The sequence below is a fragment of the Mustela lutreola genome, chromosome 6 (genome assembly GCF_030435805.1).
Source record: "Mustela lutreola isolate mMusLut2 chromosome 6, mMusLut2.pri, whole genome shotgun sequence".
NCBI lineage: Eukaryota > Metazoa > Chordata > Mammalia > Carnivora > Mustelidae > Mustela > Mustela lutreola.
The window spans coordinates 46,224,747-46,247,768 of NC_081295.1; the positions used below are offsets into that span (position 1 = coordinate 46,224,747).

The 23,022-nt window shown below is 36.4% G+C and overlaps 1 protein-coding gene across 1 annotated transcript in view; it reads left to right on the forward strand.

Moving 5' to 3' along the window:
* Positions 1-23,022, forward strand: part of ME1 (malic enzyme 1) — a 203,760-nt gene that overhangs the window by 17,078 nt on the left and 163,660 nt on the right. Inside the window, exons 2-3 of the mRNA XM_059177184.1 lie at positions 6,823-6,956; positions 11,324-11,473. Coding sequence (XP_059033167.1) covers positions 6,823-6,956; positions 11,324-11,473 — 284 coding nt within the window. The remainder of the gene's footprint in view (positions 1-6,822; positions 6,957-11,323; positions 11,474-23,022) is intronic.

A 23,022-nucleotide genomic window follows, 5' to 3' on the forward strand; every position in this document is an offset into this window, starting at 1 on the left:
CCACCAACAGTACACGAAGTTTCCTTTTTCTCCACATTCTCATCAACACCTGTTACTTCCTGTTTTACTGATTTAGCAATTCTGAGAGGTGTGATTTTCATTTGATTATAGTTTTTTTTTAAGATTTTATTTATTTATTTGACAGATAGAGATCACAAGTAGGCACAGAGGCAGGCAGAGAGAGAGAGAAGAGGAAGCAGGCTCCCCGCAGAGCAGACAGCCCGATGTGGGGTTCGATCCCAGGACCCTGGGATCATGACCTGAGCCGAAGGCAGCAGCTTAACCCTCTGAGCCACCCAGGCACCCTTGATTATAGTTTTGATTTGGATTTCCCTGATGATCAGTGATGTTGAGTATCTTTTCATGTGTCTGTTGGCCATCTGTATGTCTTTGGAAAAACATCTATTCATGTCTTCTGCCCTGAGACCGTGAACTTAGGCGAAACCAAGAGTCGGACACTTAACGGATTAAGCCAACCAGGCATCCCAAGATGCCCACATCTAAAGACTCCTGAATTATATCTACTAATTCCTTGAGTGTCTGTGATAAGGTCCCTGTGTGAAAGTGATACGCATTCAGTAGAAACTGTATTTCAAATTTTGAATTTTGATATTTTCTTGGTCTAATGATAATGTGGTACGATCGTCTCTTGTGGTGCTGGGCAGTGGCAGCAGGCTGCAGGTCCTGGTCAGCCACATGAGGAGTTTGTCGGGATGTGACCCCATTGTAAGCTGAGGAAGAGCTGTACATAGAACAGAACTACATGGAAATGGAAAGTTGTTTCAGATTCATATATTCATCCATTTGCTTACTTAAAACTTATTGAGGCCTTGCTCCATTTTGACATTTTATTGGGGGCTATTCAATTGTGAATATCATAGTACCTGTCCTTAAGAAGCCCCTAGACCTTTGGATAAAACAGCCCTTCAGCAGAAATCATGAAGTATGAGAAGTTGCATGATGGAAGTACTTGATGCTTTGGGAGGACATTGGAGGACGCCTCGCCAGTCTAGAGAGGAAGAGGAAGAGGAAGACGCCTCGCCAGTCCTCCTCCTCCTCTTTTAGGAATAGGCAAGGGACATTTACAAATTCATGTGTCATTTAATGTTATGCCATCTAATTTCCATACTCTGTAAATTCTTCGACTAGGTCAAAGAATTGAGAAATCAAAGTTGTAATACATTATCTTCTAATCCTGATGTTTCTGGTTCAGTACATGGTACCATACATGGTACCATGGACATATCTAGAATGTTGTAAATGTGCATGTGATTATTAGGGCCTCTGCTGGCGATTAGTATTACCCATTTGGTTTGGATGAGATCTCACTTTTTTTTAAAATCACTTTGTTCATTGGCATTTCAACCAGTCTGCTCACTCCAGTCTGCTTACTTAACTGGTACTTTACTGATTTGGTGACTTTGTGAAATTTACCTTAAAACTTCCTTGGGGCCAGGAAGAATTTTAAGATCTTTTTTTTTTTAAGATTTTATTTGAGGGGGAACAGGGCATGCCTGCATGGGGAGAGGGTCAGAGGGAGAGAAGCCTGACACAGGCCTCAGTCCCAGGACTCCCGAAACTCCACCTCAGTCAAAGACAGATGCTTAACCAGCTGAGCCACCCAGGTGCCCCAAGAATTTAAAAATCTTATTAATGATTTTAAGAGCTATGTTTGGAAAATGTATTATTAACATTGATGGTTAACAATTTCTCAGCCTTATAAGGAATCTACAAAGACTAGTAATTGCTAAGTTTTAAGTGAGAAATAATTAAACAATTTAATTAAGCCTCTCATCCAATATTTTAAAAATCCATTTGCTCCCTTAGGTAGAGATGCTCTTTCTTTTCATTAATTAAGCAAACATGTCACTTAAACTACAAAATAGTTATACTTGCTAATATCCTATAATACCTAGGTGAAATGATTTCTAGGTGTTATGGTTATGAGATTTTGCTCTAAATTTTAGGGCATCTAGGGCCAACTATATATGTGTGTGTGTGTGTGTGTGTGTGTGTGTGTGTGTATGTTTGTATATAATTTAAATTTAAATTCAATTAATTAACACTTAGAGGTAGAATTTAGCGACTCATCAGTTGCATTTAACACCCAGTGCTGGGGCACCTGGGTGGCTCAGTGGGTTAAGCCTCTGCTTTCAGCTTGGGTCATGATCTCAGGGTCCTGGGATCGAGCCCCACACCAGGCTCTCTGCTCAGTAGGGAGCCTGCTTCCCCCTCCCTCTGCCTGCCTCTCTGCCTACTTGTGATCTCTCTCTCTGTCAAATAAATAAATAAAATCTATTAAAAATCAAACACCCAGTGCTCATTATATCAAGTGCCCTCCTCAATGCCTATCACCCATCGCCCAGTTACCCCATTTTCCCCTGCCTCTAACAACCCTCAGTTTGTTTCCTACAATTAAGAGTCTCTTATGGTTTATCTCCCTCTCTCATTTCATCTTATTTTATTTTTCCCTCCCTTTAAGACCAAGTATATTTTAGATTTATTTTTGTAATCATTACTTCTACCAGTCTAAATTACTCTATATAAACTATGAGTAAAAATTAATTGCTGTGTAATGACACCAAATGTTTTTCTTAAAGAAGCTCTTGTTAATATATTATTAGTTTTAAATAATTGATTTTCTGCCTTACAGGAGACGATCACTAGAGGATTTGGTTGCACAGCTGAATGCATGCAAAATAATCATTTGAAAACTTTACCTTGGAAATGTGTATCCCATCTAGCTGATTGGTTTTTTGAAGAAATGAGGTTACATACCCCAGGAAAGTTCTAGAAGTCATTTTCTATATAGTTAAACAGCTAATTTCAAAGAACAATAATTCACAGTCTGGAGGACTTAGGGGAAAGAACCCTTCAATATATGTCCATGACAAATTAGAATAACTTCTCTTTCTATAGGCATAGAATATGCACATAAACTATAAAACAGTTATATTTATAAAACTAAAACTATAAAACATTTCAAAATACTGACATTTTTTTTTAAAAGATTTTATTTATTCATTTGAGAGAGAGACACAGAGAGAGAGCATGAGCGAGGAGAAGGTCAGAGGGAGAAGCAGACTCCCCATGGAGCTGGGAGCCCGATGCGGGACTGGATCCCGGGACTCCGGGATCATGACCTGAGCCGAAGGCAGTCGTCCAACCAACTGAGCCACCTAGGCGTCCCATCAAAATACTGACATTTAAAGCTAAAGCTCGCTTTGATCTCTTTATTTCAGAATAATAAATAATAAAAACAAACATTACAATAAAGGCATTTTACAATGAATTATTCATATATAGATTAAAGAATTTTGTGATTTAGGCAGTGTTTTCCTTTTTGCCGTTCGACTTGATTACTTTGAGTCCTTATTCTGGAAAAAAACAAGGCAAATTACTGAAGCTCATTGCAAACATTAAAGATGATTAGTGCGGAATTCAGGTTGTATCTGTTCTGCTTTTATGGTAATCATTTCTGATAAATTACTCAGGACAAAGTTTCTTTCTCAGGTGCAAACACAATTTCTAATATAGGTCTCTTGTTATGCCAGGAATTTTGTTTTCATTTCTGCTCGATAGTCTCAATTTTCTCAAGAAGATATACAAAAAGCAATTAGTAGAGCCCAGAAGAATGGTTGTCCTGTGTGCTGTCCTCCGTGGTGAAATAGCATACCATTCTGCTGTCTAGGGATCTAGTCCAAAAGGTTTTGTGAGGAGGAGGGAAAGTGAAAGAAAGATAGAAAATGAGAAAACCAGGGTTGAACCTAGGGTGTACAAGAAAGCTTTTAGGGAATTAGAATTATAGGTGGTCTGGAAACTTAATATATGTACAGAGGTCTAAACTTTAATGACATGAAAGACTCAGAAGGAATCAAATGAAAGTTAGAAGCTGCATGTATATGTTGGATACACTATCCTTTGTTGGATAACCCCCACCGCATAACTCTAAGGTAAAAATTCTTTGAAACAGATATTTGTCACATCAGCTTTTAATGAGGAAAATGTATTAAGCTAGTGTTTCACTGTATTAAGCTAGTGTTTAATAAGGAGAATGTATTAAGCTACTGTGTATGATCTCTGCAAAATATATATGAATATATCTGTTAGTATGAAAAAATGAAAGAGCCAGGATTATTAAATATTTCAAGATTCTACTTACTGTTGCTCTGAATACTTTCTGGGGAGCTGCTGGTTGGTAGGAATCACATTGATGTGTCATTATTAAACACTGGTTTAAGTGAAGTCATAATGTATTTGGCATATTTGTATGCCAAATGTAATTTTAAGTTTTCAGGGGTTTTAAGATTTAAGTTTGCTTACTCACTGACTTACCTTTTTTTTTTTTTTTTTTTAATTCATAGAGTAGTAATAGGACCCAATAACTTGGCCTAGTTCCCCAGATTTTTAATCCCAAGTTTTTTTGTTTTTTTTTTTAAATTTTGTTTTTGGTGGTTATTATTGTTTAAGAGTTGAACTGACACTTTATTATGCCATAGACTATTGGCTAACAGTGTGTAGTGTTTGTAGTTACTAACCATCCAAGGATAGCAAAAGATAGCTAGATGGCATTGTCATTTACATGGCAAAAGATACAGGAGACCTGATAGGTCAGATCAACAATGGGAAATTTATGTCAAAAGAAAGACTAATATACCAATAAATGATTAAGTGCCAATATTAAGTGAATGCAGGAGCATATGTTAGTGCTTTTGATAATAAGCCTTATCCTCAGAATATTGATAATTTTGATTATTATTTTGCAGGCAGATTTTTAAGGCATAATATTTAGGAGTTTACTATTTTTTACATATGTTCCTGTATTATTGAGATTTTTTACTGGGAACTGGATACCACCTGTGCTGAGACATTTGGGGACCTTCTGAGAAGTCAAGATTGTAAGCAGTTTCTTGTCCTGGAGGTTCTCAAGCCACTGGTCCCAGCTAGCCCTTGTTGGAATTTAGAGAGCTCCACCAGGGGTCTCATTTGACTTTCTTCAGGCTGCCCCCGACTCAGGAGTTGAATCAAACATAAAGCTTTCCGCCAGTGACATGAATTAATGGGCCTAAACATATAAAAAATTAGAAGAAACAGTGGTTTGTCTGTTGATCTTCTTCACCTACTTTCTGAGGCTGGTTGTGTTGTCTACCTCCAGGATGAGCCAAATTGTCTTTCTCCCAGAGTAATACTCAGGAGTCACTCTTCTGCCATTGCAGGAAGCTTTCAGGGGCAGAAGAGATGGGTGCAGAATCACCCAGTGCAAATTTAGTGAACACGTTGTACCATCCTGGTTGTCTAAGAAGCAACAGGCACGTTTACAGTGAGTGGACACAATCATCATCATGTTGGCACACTATTGCCAGACCAAGGGGAACAGTCGTCAGTCTACTCAGAGACGCCCCCGGCTTTGGTAGCTCCAGGAGGAGTCCTCTCCAGGAGAACTGTACATCCTGTTCTCCCAGATTAATGACTACTGAGGTTTTTCTGCTATTACTTCCCTTCATATTATGTTCCAGCAAATCTCTTTGGTCCATTCTGGATTTTTTATTCCACCCATCAGTTATATTTCATTGCTTGGTTTCAAGCCTCAGGTTTTATAAAACAGTCAGTGTTCTTGTAAACAACATAGAATAATAACAGGGTTCTAATGGGCATACTGGGTAAGTCTGGAAGGGCTTTAGAGAAGAGGGAGCATTTGAGGTTAGACTTCAAAGGCAAAAAGCAAGGAAAACATTTTTGTCCATGGTGTCATGAAAGAGTAAAAGACTGCTGTATTATGGAACAGTGAAAAATTTTGTGTAGCTGAGAGTATAATAAGAATAATAGAAGATGGGCGCCCGGGTGGCTCAGTCAGTTAGCATCTGCTGTTGGCTCAGGTCATGATCTGGGGTCCTGGGATCCAGCCCCTCATTGGGCTCCCTGCTCAGCAGGGAGCCTGCTTCTCCCTCTTCCTCTGCCACTCCTGTGCTTGTGCCCTATGCGTGTGCTCTCTCTCTCATGCATGCGCCCTCTCTCAGATAAATAAATAGCTTATTATATTTAGCTTTCGTTTAGAAACGAAAGATAAATAAATAGAATCAGATAAATAAATAGAATCTTAAAAAAAAGCATCAATTTGAAAAAAAGAATAGTAGGAGATAATTTGAGAGACAAGTGTTGGAACAGATGCCTCAATTATATGTAAGGCATTTTTATTTTATTTTATTATTATTTTTTTAAAGATTTTATTTATTTATTTGACAGAGAGAAATCACAAGTAGATGGAGAGGCAGGCAGAGAGAGAGAGGGAAGCAGGCTCCCTGCTGAGCAGAGAGCCGGATGCGGGACTCGATCCCAGGACCCCGAGATCATGACCTGAGCCGAAGGCAGCGGCTTAACCCACTGAGCCACCCAGGCGCCCTGTAAGGCATTTTTAAATCTATTTTATAGGGGAAGGCACAGCAGGTTATAGGTAACCTACTCATGTTCATAATTTTAAAATCTCTTATAATTCCTACTTATTTATGTATTAGATAACATTATTAATATTTATATCTTTCATTTGCATATCTTTACATCATTTTCTGAATTACTTAATTTCAAAATTGACAATGTGAATGACACAGATCTGAAAATATTATAGTATTCTAATATTGAAAGATGAGAAACTGAGGTATTGAGAGATGACATGATCTCACAATTGAATGGCCATGTTTAGATAATACCATGTATTTTTAATTCTGATTTTTAATTTCATGTATTTGTTGGACTTTATGTGTATGTATATGTATATAGGTTTTGGGTTTTATTCCCTTCAAATTATTGTTTTTCTTTTCTCCATAGGACTTGGCTTTTACCCTGGAAGAGAGACAGCAGTTGAATATTCACGGATTGTTGCCACCTTGCTTCATCAGTCAGGACATCCAGGTTCTTAGAGTAATTAAAAATTTTGAGCGTCTGACCTCTGACTTTGACAGGTAACACATTCCTGAAGATGATTTTTATATTTCTCTTAGGCAGTTGTCTAGTTTATTTTTTTAATGGGATGAGAAAGTTAAAATATTTAGTGATTTGGAAAGAGCAGTTAAGTTTGAGAATTTACCTATAAATACTATGTTTTTTTTTTTTTTTTTTGAAGACTCTATTTATTTGAGAGGGAGCATGAGAGAGTGCAAGAGAGAGAGCTAGCATGAGCGGGGTTGGGGGAGAGGGGGAAGCAGGCTCCCCGCTGAGCAGAGAGCCCGATGCGGGGCTCCATCCTGGGACCCTGGGATCATGACTTGAGCCAAAGGCAGATGCTCAACCATCCGAGCCACCCAGGCAACCCCTTTTTAAGGATTTTATTTTTTTAGAGAGAGAGAGTGAGAGACCGATCACAAGCAGGGGGAGTAAGAGAGGGAGAGGACGAACTGGACTCCCCGCTGAGCAGGGAGCCCAGTGTGGAACTCAGTCCCACAACCTCAGGATCATGACCTTAGCCAGAGGCAGACACTTAACCAACAGAGCCATCCAGGCGCCCCATAAGTACAATGATGTTTTAACAAAAATTTACCCTTGGTAAGAACATTCGAATAATACAACATTTTCATTTCTAAATATATCCTCAAAGAGACTACTTTTCCCTTGTGATCAGATGGTTACTGTGAAGGTGAGTTATCAGGAAATGCCCTTTTACACAGAATAAAACAGGACATAGCAGCTTTTAGTCAAGACTTTAGGTTCATTGTAGATAAAAGTACACTTTTCCCACTTCCAAGCTTGGTTCTAACATGACTGCAGATTTGGGTCAGTTAGTTTTAGAACCCAGTTTCTGTGTTTGCACAAAGATGAAGGTAATACTGTTCCCTACCTTGAACTGGGTAGTCTTCAGTTGAAATTCTGGTTGTGTTTCATGAGGGGCCTTAAGCAAACCACCTATTGCAACCATTGCCATGACTGTTGTCTATTGTGCCCTGTACTTGTGGTTTGGCCCTTTCCTATTAAGGCACCGAAACTCTCTAAACCTGAGGTTTTTATTGGTGGATTTAAAGAAATAATAGTTATTTCAAAATATTATTGCAAAGTTTGGAAAAGGTAACAAACCCATGCCTAAGAAGTGTTTGTATTAGGGTTTTCCAGAGAAAAAGACCAAAATATACACATATTCTGCTGGTTCTATGTAAAGAGACTGAGTGACTGACTGACTGATTACTTATTTACTTACTTATTTCTAAGGAATTGGCTCACATGATTATGGAGTTTAGGCAAGTCCTAGATCTGTAGGTGGAGTGGCAGGCTGGAAACCAAGGGATGAGTTGCAGTTGGAACTCCAAACAGAGTCCAGTCCAAAGGCATTCCTTTTTGCTGGGGGTTGAAGATTAATAATAAAAATGGAGTGGATGGGGCACCTGGGTGGCTCACTCCGTTGAGCAGCCGACTCTTGGTTTCAGCTCAGGTCGTGATCTCAGGGTCGTGGGATCGAGCACCGCATGGGGCTCCTTGCTCAGCTGGCTGTCTGCTTGAGGATTCTTTCCTTCTGCCCTTCCTCCTGCTTGTGTTGTCTCTTCTTCTCTTTGTGTCTCTCTCTCTAAGATAAATAAATAAATCTTTAAATAATACTAATACTGATGATGATGATGGCGATGAAGTAGCAGTCCAACTTGCCTTTGGTAGTCAGGATCAGTCACCCCATCCAGCACAATAACTCTTTTCTTTGCTTGTTGATTCAGAGGCGTATGGTGGCCAAAGTGGCTAACAGCAGTATTCACCTCCAGTTCAGTGGAGTCATTGTCTCCTGGTAGAAACATTCCTCCCTTTGGAACTAAGACTTCTAGGCCATTAGAGCATAAGTTCATGGGGACAGGGAGCAGAAATTTTGCCAGTGGGTCATGGGAGTTATTGGGAGTGGTGCCACTCTGATTTCCACCTCTCAGTTCTGGCTGTAGGAGAAACAGCACCATATAGCGGACACGGATTCTCTGCATATATGGCATCCTGGAGAACCTCACCCCAGCTCTGCAGGTTGCCACCTACCTGGTGCTAATACTGAGACTTCAGAGGGCCATTCTGCTGTTCTGTCAAGCCAGCTGCTTCAGGATGGTGGGAAACATGGTGAATTCCATGAATATGGGCCCACTGAGTTCTTTGGTTAAAAGCAGTATTGTGTGGAATACCATAATGGTGTTTAAGGCATTCGGTAAATCCTTGGACTGTAGTTTTGGCAGAAGTATTGTTTGCAGATCTGTAACCAGAGTATCTATTCCAGTAAGAACTAACACCACCCCTTACATGAAGGAAGTAGTCTGCCACCAGGTAGATTGCTGATCACCCCCGTGGTGCCTTATCAGGTGTTCAGCACTGGTCTGTTCTTGCAGATGGAGTGTTCATGAGTGTCTGTAGCGAGGCTGGCTTTGGTGAATGGAAGTCCATGTTGCTGAGCCCATGGATAACCTCCACCCCTGCCATGGCTACCTTTCATTAGTGAAGACAGAGGCAGCTGGGGAAAGAGGCTGACCTGTGCTTAATGTATATGTTTGCTGCTTCTTAAACTCCTTTATACTCCTTTTCATTTGTTCCATAAGTCTATCCTTCAGACTCTAGTGTTTTTACTTTATATTCTTTTCCTGGGCTGTTTACCTCTACCTCCTAAGAGCTGGTCACATTCATGTTTTACCACAGGCTATTCCTCAAATATTTATTGAGCATCAACTGACTGACTGTCAGGTGCTCTTTAAGATATTGGGATTATAGACCATGATCTCTGCCTTCATGGAATTTAGGTAAATTATTTTTAAAAAATTATTAAATACTAAGTAGTAAAACAGTAAGTTAATATGCTAAAAATTGACAGGTGCTGATGAAAAAAAAAAAGTAGGGTAAGAAGGGCTGAGAATGCTGAGGGTTGGGATGGTCAGTTTGTGTTGTTATATTGTTATATCAATCAGGAGAAGACTTCATTGAGAAGATGATTCATTAAGGAATCGTCAAAGGCAGGGAGGTAATTAACCATGAGGAAATCTGAGGAACAGGTTCTGCAGCTGGTGTGTTCAGGGGTCAGCAGAAAGCTGAATCTGGAGCAGAATGAGGCAGGGGAGAATGGTAGGTTGGGAGGGGATGAGGGGAAGACAGATTATGAATGGCTTTGAAGGCCATTAAGGGACTCTGTTGTTATTCTGGGTAAAATGGAAACTATTCAAGGTTTTGAACAGAAGATCAACATGATCTGACTTATATTTCAAGAAGACTGTCTGCATGTTGAGAATAGAATGTAGGCCAGAAGAATATTTAGGAGACTATCACATTAATCCAGGTAAGAGGTTAGACCCAGGATGGTAGCAATGAAGGTGTTTAGACTTTGGGTATATGTTAAAGGTAAAGCCAACCTAATTTCCTTATATATTAGATATGGAAGTTAGAGAGCTTTCAGAAAAGAGAAGGAAGCAACAAAGGAACAGGAAAGGAATGACCAGTGAGACAGAAGGAAAATCAAGAAAAATATGATGACCCAGAAGACAAGAGGGTATTGAGCTCCAAGGAAGGGCATCTGTGTCAATGTTTTGACAGGTAAAATAAGATGAGGTCTGAGAATTGATTATTGATTTAGGATTGATGATTTCCACATTACTAAATCAGTTTTAACATGCCTGTCAGTCATCATCTTCCCAAATGCTTAAGGGTTTGGTACAACCCATCTGTTTGCCAAACATTAGAATCCTTGTATCTCTGACTCTCCATTCTGTGCATTTTCAACTATTCTAGGGAATGGAAATCAACTTAAAAAGGCTAGTAAGATTAAGTACAATTTTGCAAGACTATTTTAAGTTGTAGTGAGCAGTTGGGCTTTATTCTATGAATTATCAAAGGTTACAGGTAACATGGTAAGCTTGATGTTTAGAAAGAGAACTTTGGGTTAGAAATGCCTCTAGAAAGAAAAAGCCCTTTTGATACAATCAATAAGAACTTGCCTACTTTAGTAATTTTTAGGGTTTACTAAATTCCTTATTTTCTACTTGTCATTTCCCTTGGTTATTCAGTATTACAAGTTACAGGATAAAGTCTATTTACTTAGTTAAGTTAATGTTTAAATTATATCCCTAGTGGTATTTTCAATTTAAAATAGGGATAAAGTCTTTCCAGGTATTAAATAAAACTGTGTTGTTTTAGCAATGATTTTAAAGTTTGAATGACAGTTGCTCAGGTTTATGGTTCTTCATTCTTTGAGGTGTTTAAGAATATTTCTAAAGTCTTTTTTGATCAGTTGTTTTCTATGTGATGTAAAAAATACTTTATTGAAAAATGTTTATATTTCTAAGCATCTGTTTCATGACTTTTGGAATATGGATCTCATTATGTCCAATTTCCACAGGTATCTACTTTTAATGGATCTTCAGGACAGAAACGAAAAGCTCTTTTATAGTGTGCTAATGTCTGACATTGAGAAATTCATGCCTATTGTTTATACCCCCACTGTGGGTCTGGCTTGCCAGCAATATAGTTTAGCATTTCGGAAGCCAAGGTATGTAAACTTTCATGTTAAATACCTTTGTGAATTTATTTTTTTGTAAAGTTTTTGCAATAATTTTAAAAAATTGTTGAATGCATTTTAAGTTTGGAAAAACCTAAGTCAAATTTCATTTCAAAGAAGTTCGGATATAAATATACACAAATATTAAAAAAATAATATTTTCTTTCTAGATTTAAGATCATGGAAAAGTATTACAAATCAATTTAGGTTTCCTTTTATAGACAATAACTGAATTTGTTTTTTGTTTGGAAAGAAAGTAATTGATCATTATTAAGCTTGTCTTAGAGTTTTTAATACCATTATGTGTACATTTTAGAAGTTAAAGCAAGGATTCCAAACCTTTCTGAAAAGTGAATGTATTTTCTAAATTAAGACTTGGCATTAAAGTAACTCTTATGTTGATTTTCCTTTAGCAAAATAGTAATAGCCTTTAAGGATGTGTTTTTAAAAAAACGGGATGTGTAAAATATAGAATACAGTTTTTCTAAATCCATAGCTTTACTTTGTTAATTACATTACTTTAAATACTTTTGAAACAGGGATCAATTGAAGTAAATATTAATACTTTTCACAGCAACAACAACCAAAGTTCAAGTTGAATATATTTATGTTACTTGTGCTTCTAACTTTAAAGATAAAAAAAGAAATGTTTATAAGTTTATACTGCAAATATAAAAGCCTATTAAAAGTACTGCCATTGAAAAGAGTACTTCAAGGTTAATATCTGAAAGTTAGATTGAATATGTGGATTTCCCATAGATATATTGATGTAGTGGTAATATTTAGCACATTTGTGCCACATTACTTTCTGTATAAACAAAAGAATTAGCCACATCATCCCTTGTATAAAGAAAGTAATTAGATAAATAGCTGTAGATGGTCACTTAAATTACATTTGTAGCACATATCTAGATTGCATTTATAAAACAGTTTTATTAACAGTGAATACATATTTTATTCATAGAGCAAGAGTGAGAATTTAGCTGGTAATTATATTGTGAAGATAATCTTTGGGGGGCAAAAAAGTGTATTTATTTGTTAATCAGACAAATAATACATACTCATTATTGAAAAATTAGAAAATATGAATATACAGAAAGGAGAAATGTTTTAAAAATACCTAATGTCGTCATACAAGAAAAACCTGTAAATTCAAATACATACTCTTTCCATATATAAGTGATCATACTATATACACTCTTTCTTGCCTATTTTCTCTGAGTGATGTCATGAACATCTCTCCATGTCTATAAAGTATATTTCTACATAAGCAATCTTAGTAAAAGCATGAGCATGCAACACTTGGCTGTTAAAAAAATGTAATTTAAGCATTTTTTGAAATTATAACTTTTTGTGAGATCCTGAGAAATGCTAACAACTATAAGAGATGTAGACAAGTATAGCTCAAAGTATTTGGGTTGAAGTTGACATAAAAGTCTCAATGGAAATAATTATTTTTTCAGCATTTACTATGTACTAGATGGTTTTTTAAGGGCTTAGGATGTATTGGTATACATGTAAAATCTAAGAGCAGAAGAGATAGGGAAATAAAAAATAAGTGAATTGTCCAGAATTTTCGAAGGTAGTAAATGTTAAAAAGAAAAACTAGAGCAGGAAAGGGGGATTTGGAGTGCCAGTTACTTTGTGTGTGTGGGGGGGGCAGTTGCAATTTTAAATAAAGTTTACAGTATAGGGCTTAATTGGAAATGATACTGCAAGAGTGAGGGGGTGGTAATGTAGATACAAAAGGAACTGTGTGCCAGGCAGGAGGACTAGTCAGTGCCAAAGCCGTAAGGGAGAACATACCTGGGGACAAGGAGCAGCAGAAAGGCCGTGTGCTGGCAGTGTGAGGGAGGGGAGAGAAGTAGGGGAGGTCATTGATGGAAAATAAATGAGAGGGTACAGAACCTGGAGTTTCTTGTAGGCTAAAGAACACTGGTTCTTACTCTTCGTTAAACGGGTAGAAGAATCAGATAGCTTGGTTAGCAGCCTAGTGCAGTAAACCCAGTGAGAGAGGATGGTGTCTCAGATTAGGGCAGCATTGGAATTAGGGGTTATGGAATTATTCTAGACAGATAAAATCACGAGGATTTCCTGTTGAATTGGAGGCTTCCTGGAGCTGGGATTACAAGTATAGTGTCTGGAGTAGATTGCCTGTTTTCTTTTTCCTTTTTTTATGATTTTATTTATTTATTTGAGAGCAAGAGAATCAGGAGAGAGCATGAGAGAGGAGAGGGTCAGAGAGAGAAGCAGACTCCCTGCTGAGCAGGAAGCCTGATGTAGGACTCAATCCCAGGACTCTAAGATCATGACCTGAGCTGAAGGCAGTCGCTCAACCAGCTGAGCCACCCAGGCACCAAGATTGCCTGTTTTCATTGTACTTGGTTTTGCTACTTATTTTAGTCTTTAATAAATTATTGACCCTTTGTATGCTCCAGTTTCCTCTGTAACATGGGGATTAAGCTACAGCCCACCATCCTTTATCTACATTTTTAAATTTTAAATTTGAAAGCCAAAATATTAAAAAATTCTCATTTGGAATAACACCTGATTTGTCTGAACCCATTCATTGGCAAGTGGAACTAAATTTAGATACGGGTAGCTATAGCATTTAACTGACTTAGTGTCATCTGTTTTTCTTTAGAACAGTTAATGTATTTGATTACACAGGGATTTCCCAAAAATTAAATTAACTGATACATAAAGGGAAAGGGAAGAGGTAGCATAACATTTATAGCAGAAGACTCACAATGTTGAATGTAGGTGGAGATATTCATCTTATTGGTTCAACTTTTCCACAGTATTTGAAATTTAGGTAAAGGAATGCTTTACTGACAGAAAAAGTAAAGTTCTTAAAACTATTTCTATATGATCTCTTTATGGCAGTTTTTTGTCATGTTGATTTTTTTTTTAAGATTTTATTTATTTATTTGAGAGAGAGACAGTGAGAGAGAGCATGAGAGGGGAGAAGGTCAGAAGGAGAAGCAGACTCCCCGTGGAGCTGAGCCCAATGTGGGACTTGATCCCGGGACTCCAGGATCATGACCCAAGCTGAAGGCAGTCGCCCAACCAACTGAGCCACCCAGGCAGCCCTGTCTTGTTGATTTTTAATGTGTATATCTTGCTAAACTTCTGATGATTTTGAAGTTTCTTAATAGATTAATTCTCTTGACTTCTCCCATAATTGTAAAAAAAGGAACCTATTTGAAAATACATCATGTGGCATATATATTTATACATTGTATTTAATTGTAAAGGAAATTGTGATTGTGTTTGAGTAATGATGGATATTTCAGACCTTAGCAAGTAGACTATTTTTTAAAGCCGAAATCGAAAAATGTCTATTAAATCTTTCCTGCTGCAACAGCAAGTATTCTAAGACATTCAGAAAATGAACAGGAGTATTATACTTCTTGTTACATTTACTTTGTGTATTTGGTGGTAGCAATTAGGAACATAATAAGTGAAAGTTAGGGGATAGTAGTTCAAGTACTGAGCTTAATACCATTGCAAAGAGGTAGATCTTTTGATCTCAGAATTTTAAATATTATCTTTATGATACTGATGCAGACTGCTTGGTTCTGAGGACCCAGAGGGAAGTTTCTACAGGACCAGCCAAGAGGGACCTTAATTTCATGCAGGATAAAATCAAACTGGAGCCAAGAGGGGGAGAGCAGAGTTTTTTGCAGGTATAGAAAGAGTGTAGATACTGACAGAGCTTCTGGGGGACTGCAAAAGGAAGGAAGAGTGAGTCTTGTCTTTGCCTGGAGCCTGGAATTTTTATTGAGGTTGGTGGTCCGTACACATGTCTTCTTGATAATCGGGAACAAAGAATAGGATTTAGGTATTCTCCCTAAATCATCTGTGCCCTGCAGCCAAGGGTCTTGTGGAGTCAGTGGTCTTAGAAAATGTTCATGATGACCCTGCTCAGTAGTAACTCCTTTGATGTTATCTATTGTGCTCGAAGAGTCCAAAGAAATCATTAAATAGTTGACCTTTACGAGCAGGACATCTATTCTGTGTTCTATATGACGTGTGTAAGGGCTGAGGTGCATGTCTCAGCAAGAGTGGAAGCAGGAAAAAGAGTGAATAAAGCAATTTTTCATGGGGTTCTTTTAGTTTTCTCTGTCACAATATGATATTTTTCTATGGCTGGATATTTATTTTTCATTTTGAATATGGTATTAAAGTCTGTCTAGGTATCCAAAAATAAATTCTTATATGGATAGCTCTTCCAGCATTTTTTTTTTCCCCTAAGGTATGATGCTGGAGTATCCATTTATTGGTCTTGGGTGGAATTTCTTTTTTCTTTGCCATAGATACTTTGTGTGGGTTTTTCAAGATGTTGTGGATAATGACTTTTAAGAATGTCCAGTTTGTTTGGATTATCTTCTTCCCATGTACTCATAACATTTCAATTCTTGCAGAATTTCCAGTATTTGAAAGTGCAATATGCTTATGTCAGCACACCTAATTGTGGCTAATTTGTAGGTAGAGGTGTGATTTTTGGAACTAGAGATGATTCTTTTTGTATTTTTGCAGAATGCTGAGCTTACTGTGTTACTTAAATTACTCGTATTCTGTAAAACTTATTTTAAGGGAAAATTTTGTGTGAATTGATAGTGCAGATATATATAAAGGGCAACTAAAAGCAGACTTATGTAATTTCTTTGGAAATATTTCTACCTGTTATATTTTACACTATACTTTCCAAGAAACATTTCTCTCTCTCTCATAAGCTCTGATTAGGTACCTATCATTTTACCAGGCTTTTGGCAATTAACCATGTTGCTATTTTTGGTATTTTTAATACTCTATCAAAGTACTCTTGGTCTGATTTTATTTTTCTTATTTATTTTTTACTGAGGTATAATTGACATATAACATATTAGTTTCAGTCTTTGTGTATTGTGAAATAATGACCACAGTAAGTCTAGTTAATATCCATCACCATGCCTGGTTACAAGAAATTTTTTTTACTTTGATGAGAACTTTTAAGATTTATTCTCTTAGCAACTTTTGAATGTACATTTTTATTATATGCAGCATTATTTATTACATGCAGTATTATTAACTGTAGTCACTGTGCTGTACATTGTATCCCCATGACTTACTAATTTTATAACTGAAAATTTGTACCTTTTGAACCTCTTCACCCATTTCACCTACTTCACACCCCCCATGTTTGGCAATCACAATCTGCTCTGTGAGCTCAGTTTTTTTTTTTTTTTTTCTCCTCTTGGTCTCTCTTGTTGGCATTTTACTCTTTATTTAGTCCCAACTAGAGTATAAGCATCTAGAGAAAAGGGATCATCCTTTAAAATTATTCCTGTATTTACCATGCTTTTAAGCTTAGTGCCTGGTTAGTGCTGAATCAATATATGTTATCTGCTGCCTCATAGAAAGAGTAACAATATTACTCTAGTCAAAACATAAAGTACTGGTATGTTCTTTATTTCTCCTACTATTTAAGCATATTATTCTGAAAGGTAAATTTTCATAAATAATTGATCTGAAAGAAATTGGACTTACACTAAGGAATCAGGCTATGAGGAAGTAAAATTTCAATTACACACAGAAAATACAACTTTAAACTCATATTATGCTCCTTTTAACTACTCATCTTTATCAAGTAGATCACTAATATGACTTTGGCAAAAACAATAAGCAGTTTGATGACAGTTTTTTAAAAAAAGGCATTTCTAGAGTTTGATCTGATTAGTACCATTAATTGGTTTGCCACAAGGTAGGGTGAAAAAAGCATTCAGTGCTAAAATTAATCAAAGAAAAGTTGAATTACCTGAAATTAAACAGGATTCTTTACTATAAGATTTCTTAGAATAATACCTATCTTACAAGTTTTTGGAGGGGGACAATAGATTTAATATAGGTAATATACCTTGCATAATTCTTGACACAAAGTAGGTGTTCCCAAGTAGTAGCTGGTATTATTATAACTCCCAGGTTTCTTGATGACCAAATGGATGATGGTATCATTCACCCAGTTTCAGAATAACGGAATATGTTTGTAAGGGAGATAGAAAATTCTTTTCAGGATGTGTTGAGGGTTTTTTTTTTTTTTTAATTTTAAATTAAATTAAATTAATTTATTTGAAAGAGAGAGAACATTAGCAGGGGGGAGGGGTAGAGGGAGAGGGATAAACAGACTCCCCTCCCCACTGAGCATGGAGCCCCATGGAGGGCTCAGCTTTGATTGCAGGATCCTGAGATAATAATCCGAGCCAAAGGCAGATGCTTAACCGATTGAGCCAACTAGGAACCCCAGGACATTTAAGTTTTAACTGTCTGTGTGACTTCCAAGTTGGGGTGTCTGGTAGGCAATTAAATGTATGGACCTGGAACTTAATAGATAATATATGTAAAGCTTCTTTTATTTAAATTCACACATTACAAAAGCTACATAAATGATACCTGTTTTGATTTTGACAATGACTAAATTTAGCAATAAGACTAATGGTCAGAGAGTCAGTCAATAAGATATTCTATATTTTGTTCTTTTTTTTTCCAGAAAAATTTTAGAGAAATGAATAAAAGGAAATGAGATGAACCAAAACAAAATACTAAAATAGTTTTTCTACATTTAGAGTTTGTTTGCATACATATTTCCTTCAGAATTCCAGAAAGGTCTTAGAGTGTTTGTGACTTAAATTGTAAGGACTAAAGCTTTTATTACCCCAAGTGCAGTTTTGTATGAGGATGAATACCTTGTGATATAGAAAGTCATAACCATACCATGATTTGACTGTGATTAGAAATGGAGATTGTTGGGGCACCTGGCTCACTCTGTAGAGCATCTAACTCTGGATCTCAGAGTTGTGAATTCGATCCTCATGTTGGGTGTAGAGATTACTTGCAAAATAAATAAATAAAGGGCGCCTAGGTGGCTCAGTTGGTTAAACCTCCAACTTTTGATCTTCAGGGTCATTAGTTCAAGCCCCATGCTGGGTTCCACACTGGGTGTGGAGCATAATAAACAAGCAAACAAACAAGCAAGCAACTGATTAGAAAAAAAGAAATGGCGATTATTTACTCTATGGAAACAGTTTCTGCATTTGTGCCAAAAGTTCAGCAAATTTTGTAGTCTTACATGGTGAGAGTGTTGCTTTTGTCATTTAATCTGTGAAACAGCAGTAAGAAAAGCTGCTTAAAGGGAATCAATAGAAAAAGAAACCTTCCCAAGGCTAAACACCCCTTTAACCCAGTAATATTCTAATGATATAGTACAGATTTGAATGATAATAACTATTATTGAACAGTTTAGAATGGACACTTTCATGTTGTTTTTAAATTTTCTCATATTAAATCTACCTGATTTTAAACATAATCTATTTTTATAATGTGCTGTACAGGTATATGATGGGAATTTCACTCTGCTAAGCTGTAAGTACTTCAGTACCTCAGTATTTATAAATAGAGTTTAAGCTGCTTAGGGAAAAGAAACATGGGTTCACAGACAATTCTGATAGCTGTGAAGGAACTGTTGAACTCTTGAAGTAAGGCTGTGGCACCTTTCAGTAGTTTAATGCTGTCTAGTTGTTACTGGACTGTTGTGATATAAACAGTCAAGTGATCTAGCTTCCAGAAGTTAATAGCTCTCCTGCTCTCCTCCATCACCTCACTCCCCAGGCTACGGGGGTTTCTGGGAAGGAGTGAGAGCAGGTCCTACCCCTCTGAGTCGTCCTGGATAGGACAGCTGCTCAGATGGATCAGGACTATTCTCGATGGATTTGGCTTTCTTCAGTCAAACCACTTTAGACCATTTAGAGATATTTAGGAGACTTTTGAGAACCAGGGAATTAATATTTTTGGCTTTAAGCCCTGGTTTAGTTTGTAACTTCTATTTTTTACTGTATTGAAATTTTCTATATCTCTAGAAACTCAAATAGTTGAAGTTTAAGGGAATAGCTAATTTTTAATGCTTCTAAAAAAGCAATCATTTTAATATTATATGTTAATAAACTTTTCACCATTTATCTACAGCAATAAGCCTTTGATCTTGATTTATACTTACTTCAGAATATTCTTATGTTAATTGACTTCATTTCCCTTGAGATAGGCTCAGTATTTGCATCTACTCAACTGTAAAGTATGAGAAAAAGTACTATGTGTTGGAAATTTTTTTCCCCCAAAGATATGAAACAAGTGAGGTGCGGAATGTCTGTACTAGTTCAAGACTCTTGTTACTTCAGCTGATTTCTTGGAGATAATTATTTGCAAAAAGTTGTTTTTTATTTATTATGGAGATGTAGATCTTGTGATTTCTAAAATTAGTAATTCAAGTTAACTTCTTTTTTCTGAGCACACTAAATGCTTCTATTTAGGAAAATGTCTGTGACTTGAGCTGAGTGGAGTGAGGTAGAATATCCTGTATCTTAGTCCTGGAAATACAGTGTGTGCCCAGAAGTAGTTTCAAATCCCAAACTTTCTTCTTTCCTAAGTATTGCCATAATTAGAAAGAATTTGGAGTATGGGAAGAATGTAGGTATGATTCAAACATAAATTCTACGTATCATGATCTAAAGATTATCTGAGCATATGCATAGACATAAATCTCCTTAGCAAGGCAGTGAAACTTATCTTTTACTGTAAACCTTTTAAAGTGTAAAGTAACAGTTCATCAAGTCTCTGTATTCATGTAGAGACTTTAAGTGTGGAAAACTTGAATGGAAATGTAAGTTTAGGGTCCAAAAATAACTCTGCTACCATCTGTGTGGTACATCCAGGTGTTTTGATTTAAATTTCCACACAGCATACAGAGAATTAAGAAAAACTGCCAAGTTTTATCTCCAGTAGTGTTTATGAAAACATATTAATTAGGGCATCATTATGAATTTTTAAGAGGGGTTATAAATCCCCATCTTTATTACTAAGAATAAAGATTTCTTTTCTTTTCTTTTTTTTTTTTTTTTTTTTCCAAATGGAGGCAGTAGTTCTTTACGTCACATACCCAGATCACATCTGGAATATCGTGTTTAGTTTGGATGCCATACTTTTCAGGGTCGTTGGCAGACAGAAAAGAGTGACCAAAGCAGTGACAGTTGTTGAAAACGTGCTATATATGAAAGGGTTGGAGGAAATAGAAGTAGTTCAGCTAAAAGAAAAGACTTGAAAGGGATATAGCTAAGTCCTCAATTCTTTGATAGATTTACATGTGAGAAAAAAAAAGTATATGCTTGCATGGTTGAGCCTTCAAGTGTAGAGCTAAAATCAGATGGACATTATTACAGGGGGTACAGATTTAATTTCAATATAGAGGAAGATTTTCTAATAACTAAAACTATATGACATTGGAATAGACTTCCTTACCCTCCCTCATTGGAAATATTCACATGGCTTGGATAATCTCCTGGTCATTTACATTATAAATGACATTCTTGCATTGAGTGTGATTGTAAACTGGTTGAATTCTAAGGTCACTTTTAACTAGAAAATTCAGTGAATGTTTAAAAGAGCAGTTTACAGATGAAGAATTCCAGGTATTCCGGAATATCTCACTCCTCATTTCAAATAACCCTATTTTCTAATTCAAAAAGATTTTAGTGATAATTTTAATCACAATTAGGAATTATTAAAAATAATATATTTTCAAATAAAAACTATTTTAAACAAATTTAAAGTGATTTGATGACACAGCTCACCAAAATTCTACTCCCTTCCCCAAACACACAAATTACATGTCAGTTTACACAGCTGTATCCTGGCTACAATGTTTTGGTTTCAACATTTCTCCAATTTTGATGGATGAAAAGTTTAATGTTGACGTTTTCTTACTTAATTACATCCTTCTGATCTAATCTTTCTTGTAATTTTTTCAGACTATTTGTTTTTCTGTATATTCTTTTAAACTCTCATATATATATATATATATATATATATATATATTTGTATATTTAACTTAGTTGCAGTTTAGCTACTAGAGACATTATTAGTAAAAATTTTCTTTAAGGCGCTGTTTCTGCCTCCCCTACTGGCTCCTTCTGCCCAAATCAGTGTTGAAGGGAAATTGCCCAGTTAGAATTTGCTTGTATTACTCTTTCCAAAATTTCCTATGTGCCTTTAAGGTATGCTTCTGAAATATGAAGATTTGTTTTCATCAGTTTTCTTGACAAAATAATCTATAATTATCATCTAAGAATTCTTTTATATACCTTAAAAAGGTTGGCTATTGTATGCCTAGGTAGTTTTATAGATTAAATTGAAGTGTTTAGGGGCACCTGGGTGGTACAGTTGGTTGAGCAACAATTCTTGGTTTTAAATCAGAGCATGATCTCAGGGTCTTGAGATCCACCCCACGTCCAGCTCTGTGCTCCATGCAGAGTCTGCTTGAGATTCTCTCTTCCTCTTCCGCTGCCCTCCCACTTGTGCTCTCTCTCTGTCTCACTCTCAAATAACTAAATAAATCTTTAAAAAATGTATATAACTATTAAGAGGCATAATTGAGGGGCGCCTGGGTGGCTCAGTGGGTTAAAGCCTCTGCCTTCGGCTTAGGTCATGATCCTAGGGTCCTGGGATCGCACCCCACATCGGGCTCTCTGCTTAGCAGGGAGCCTGCTTTCTCCCCTCTCTCTCTGTCTGCCTCTCTGCCTACTTGTGATCTCTGTCTGTCAAATAAATAAATAAAATCTTAAAAAAAAAAAAACAAATAAAAAAATAAAAGGCATAATTGAAATAATCAATTTTAGCTCCAAAATTTTACATCCACAGAAGTAAAATTTATAAAATATTTGATAGAATTCCAGATTATTTAATTACGTATGAAATTATTGAATTCTACATTTTTCTAAGAAAAGAAATTTCTCATTTACTAGTGTAAGTCCTAGTCCTAATATGATTGACTCATGGCTGAATAAATGACATTCATAATAATTTGGAGGCTATCATATTTTGTAAAAATAGTGTTACCTTGTGAAGTAAAACATTTTCACTGTGAAATGAGGTAATTTATTTTAAAAGCTGAAAATGTTGTAAGTATATTATTTCTCTCCTGGGAGAAGTTAATTTTTATTGATAATTTGCCAAATAAATGCCATCTGTCTGTTGAATTCAGTGTTATCTTAGGATTCTTTCCAGTATTTTCTACCATGGAAAGTACTTTGGATTTTAACTATCAGAACAACATCTGTTAATTTCTACTTAATTGGTATGCTCATACTAACTTTAACATGAATAAATGAATAATAGCTTACCTAAAGTTATTTTTATGTACATTTTCATTTCATGTTTATTTGGAAACAGTGGTTAAGTTGTGGTATACAGAGGTGAAATCATTAACGTTTGGTAATTGTTGATTTTTTTCAATCCACTCATTTTGTAATTGAAAACAATCATTCCAAGGAAACTCAGTGATCACCCAGTTTTAAGTACTAGAGCTGGGATGTGAATTTATGTTTTCTACCGTTTAGACCTCTGTATTAGAGCTCCCCAGAGGAAGGGGAGTGTGTGTGTGTGTGTGTGTGTGTGTGTGTGTGTGTGTGTGTGTGTATAGTGATTTATTTAATCTAAAGAATTGGCTCACACAA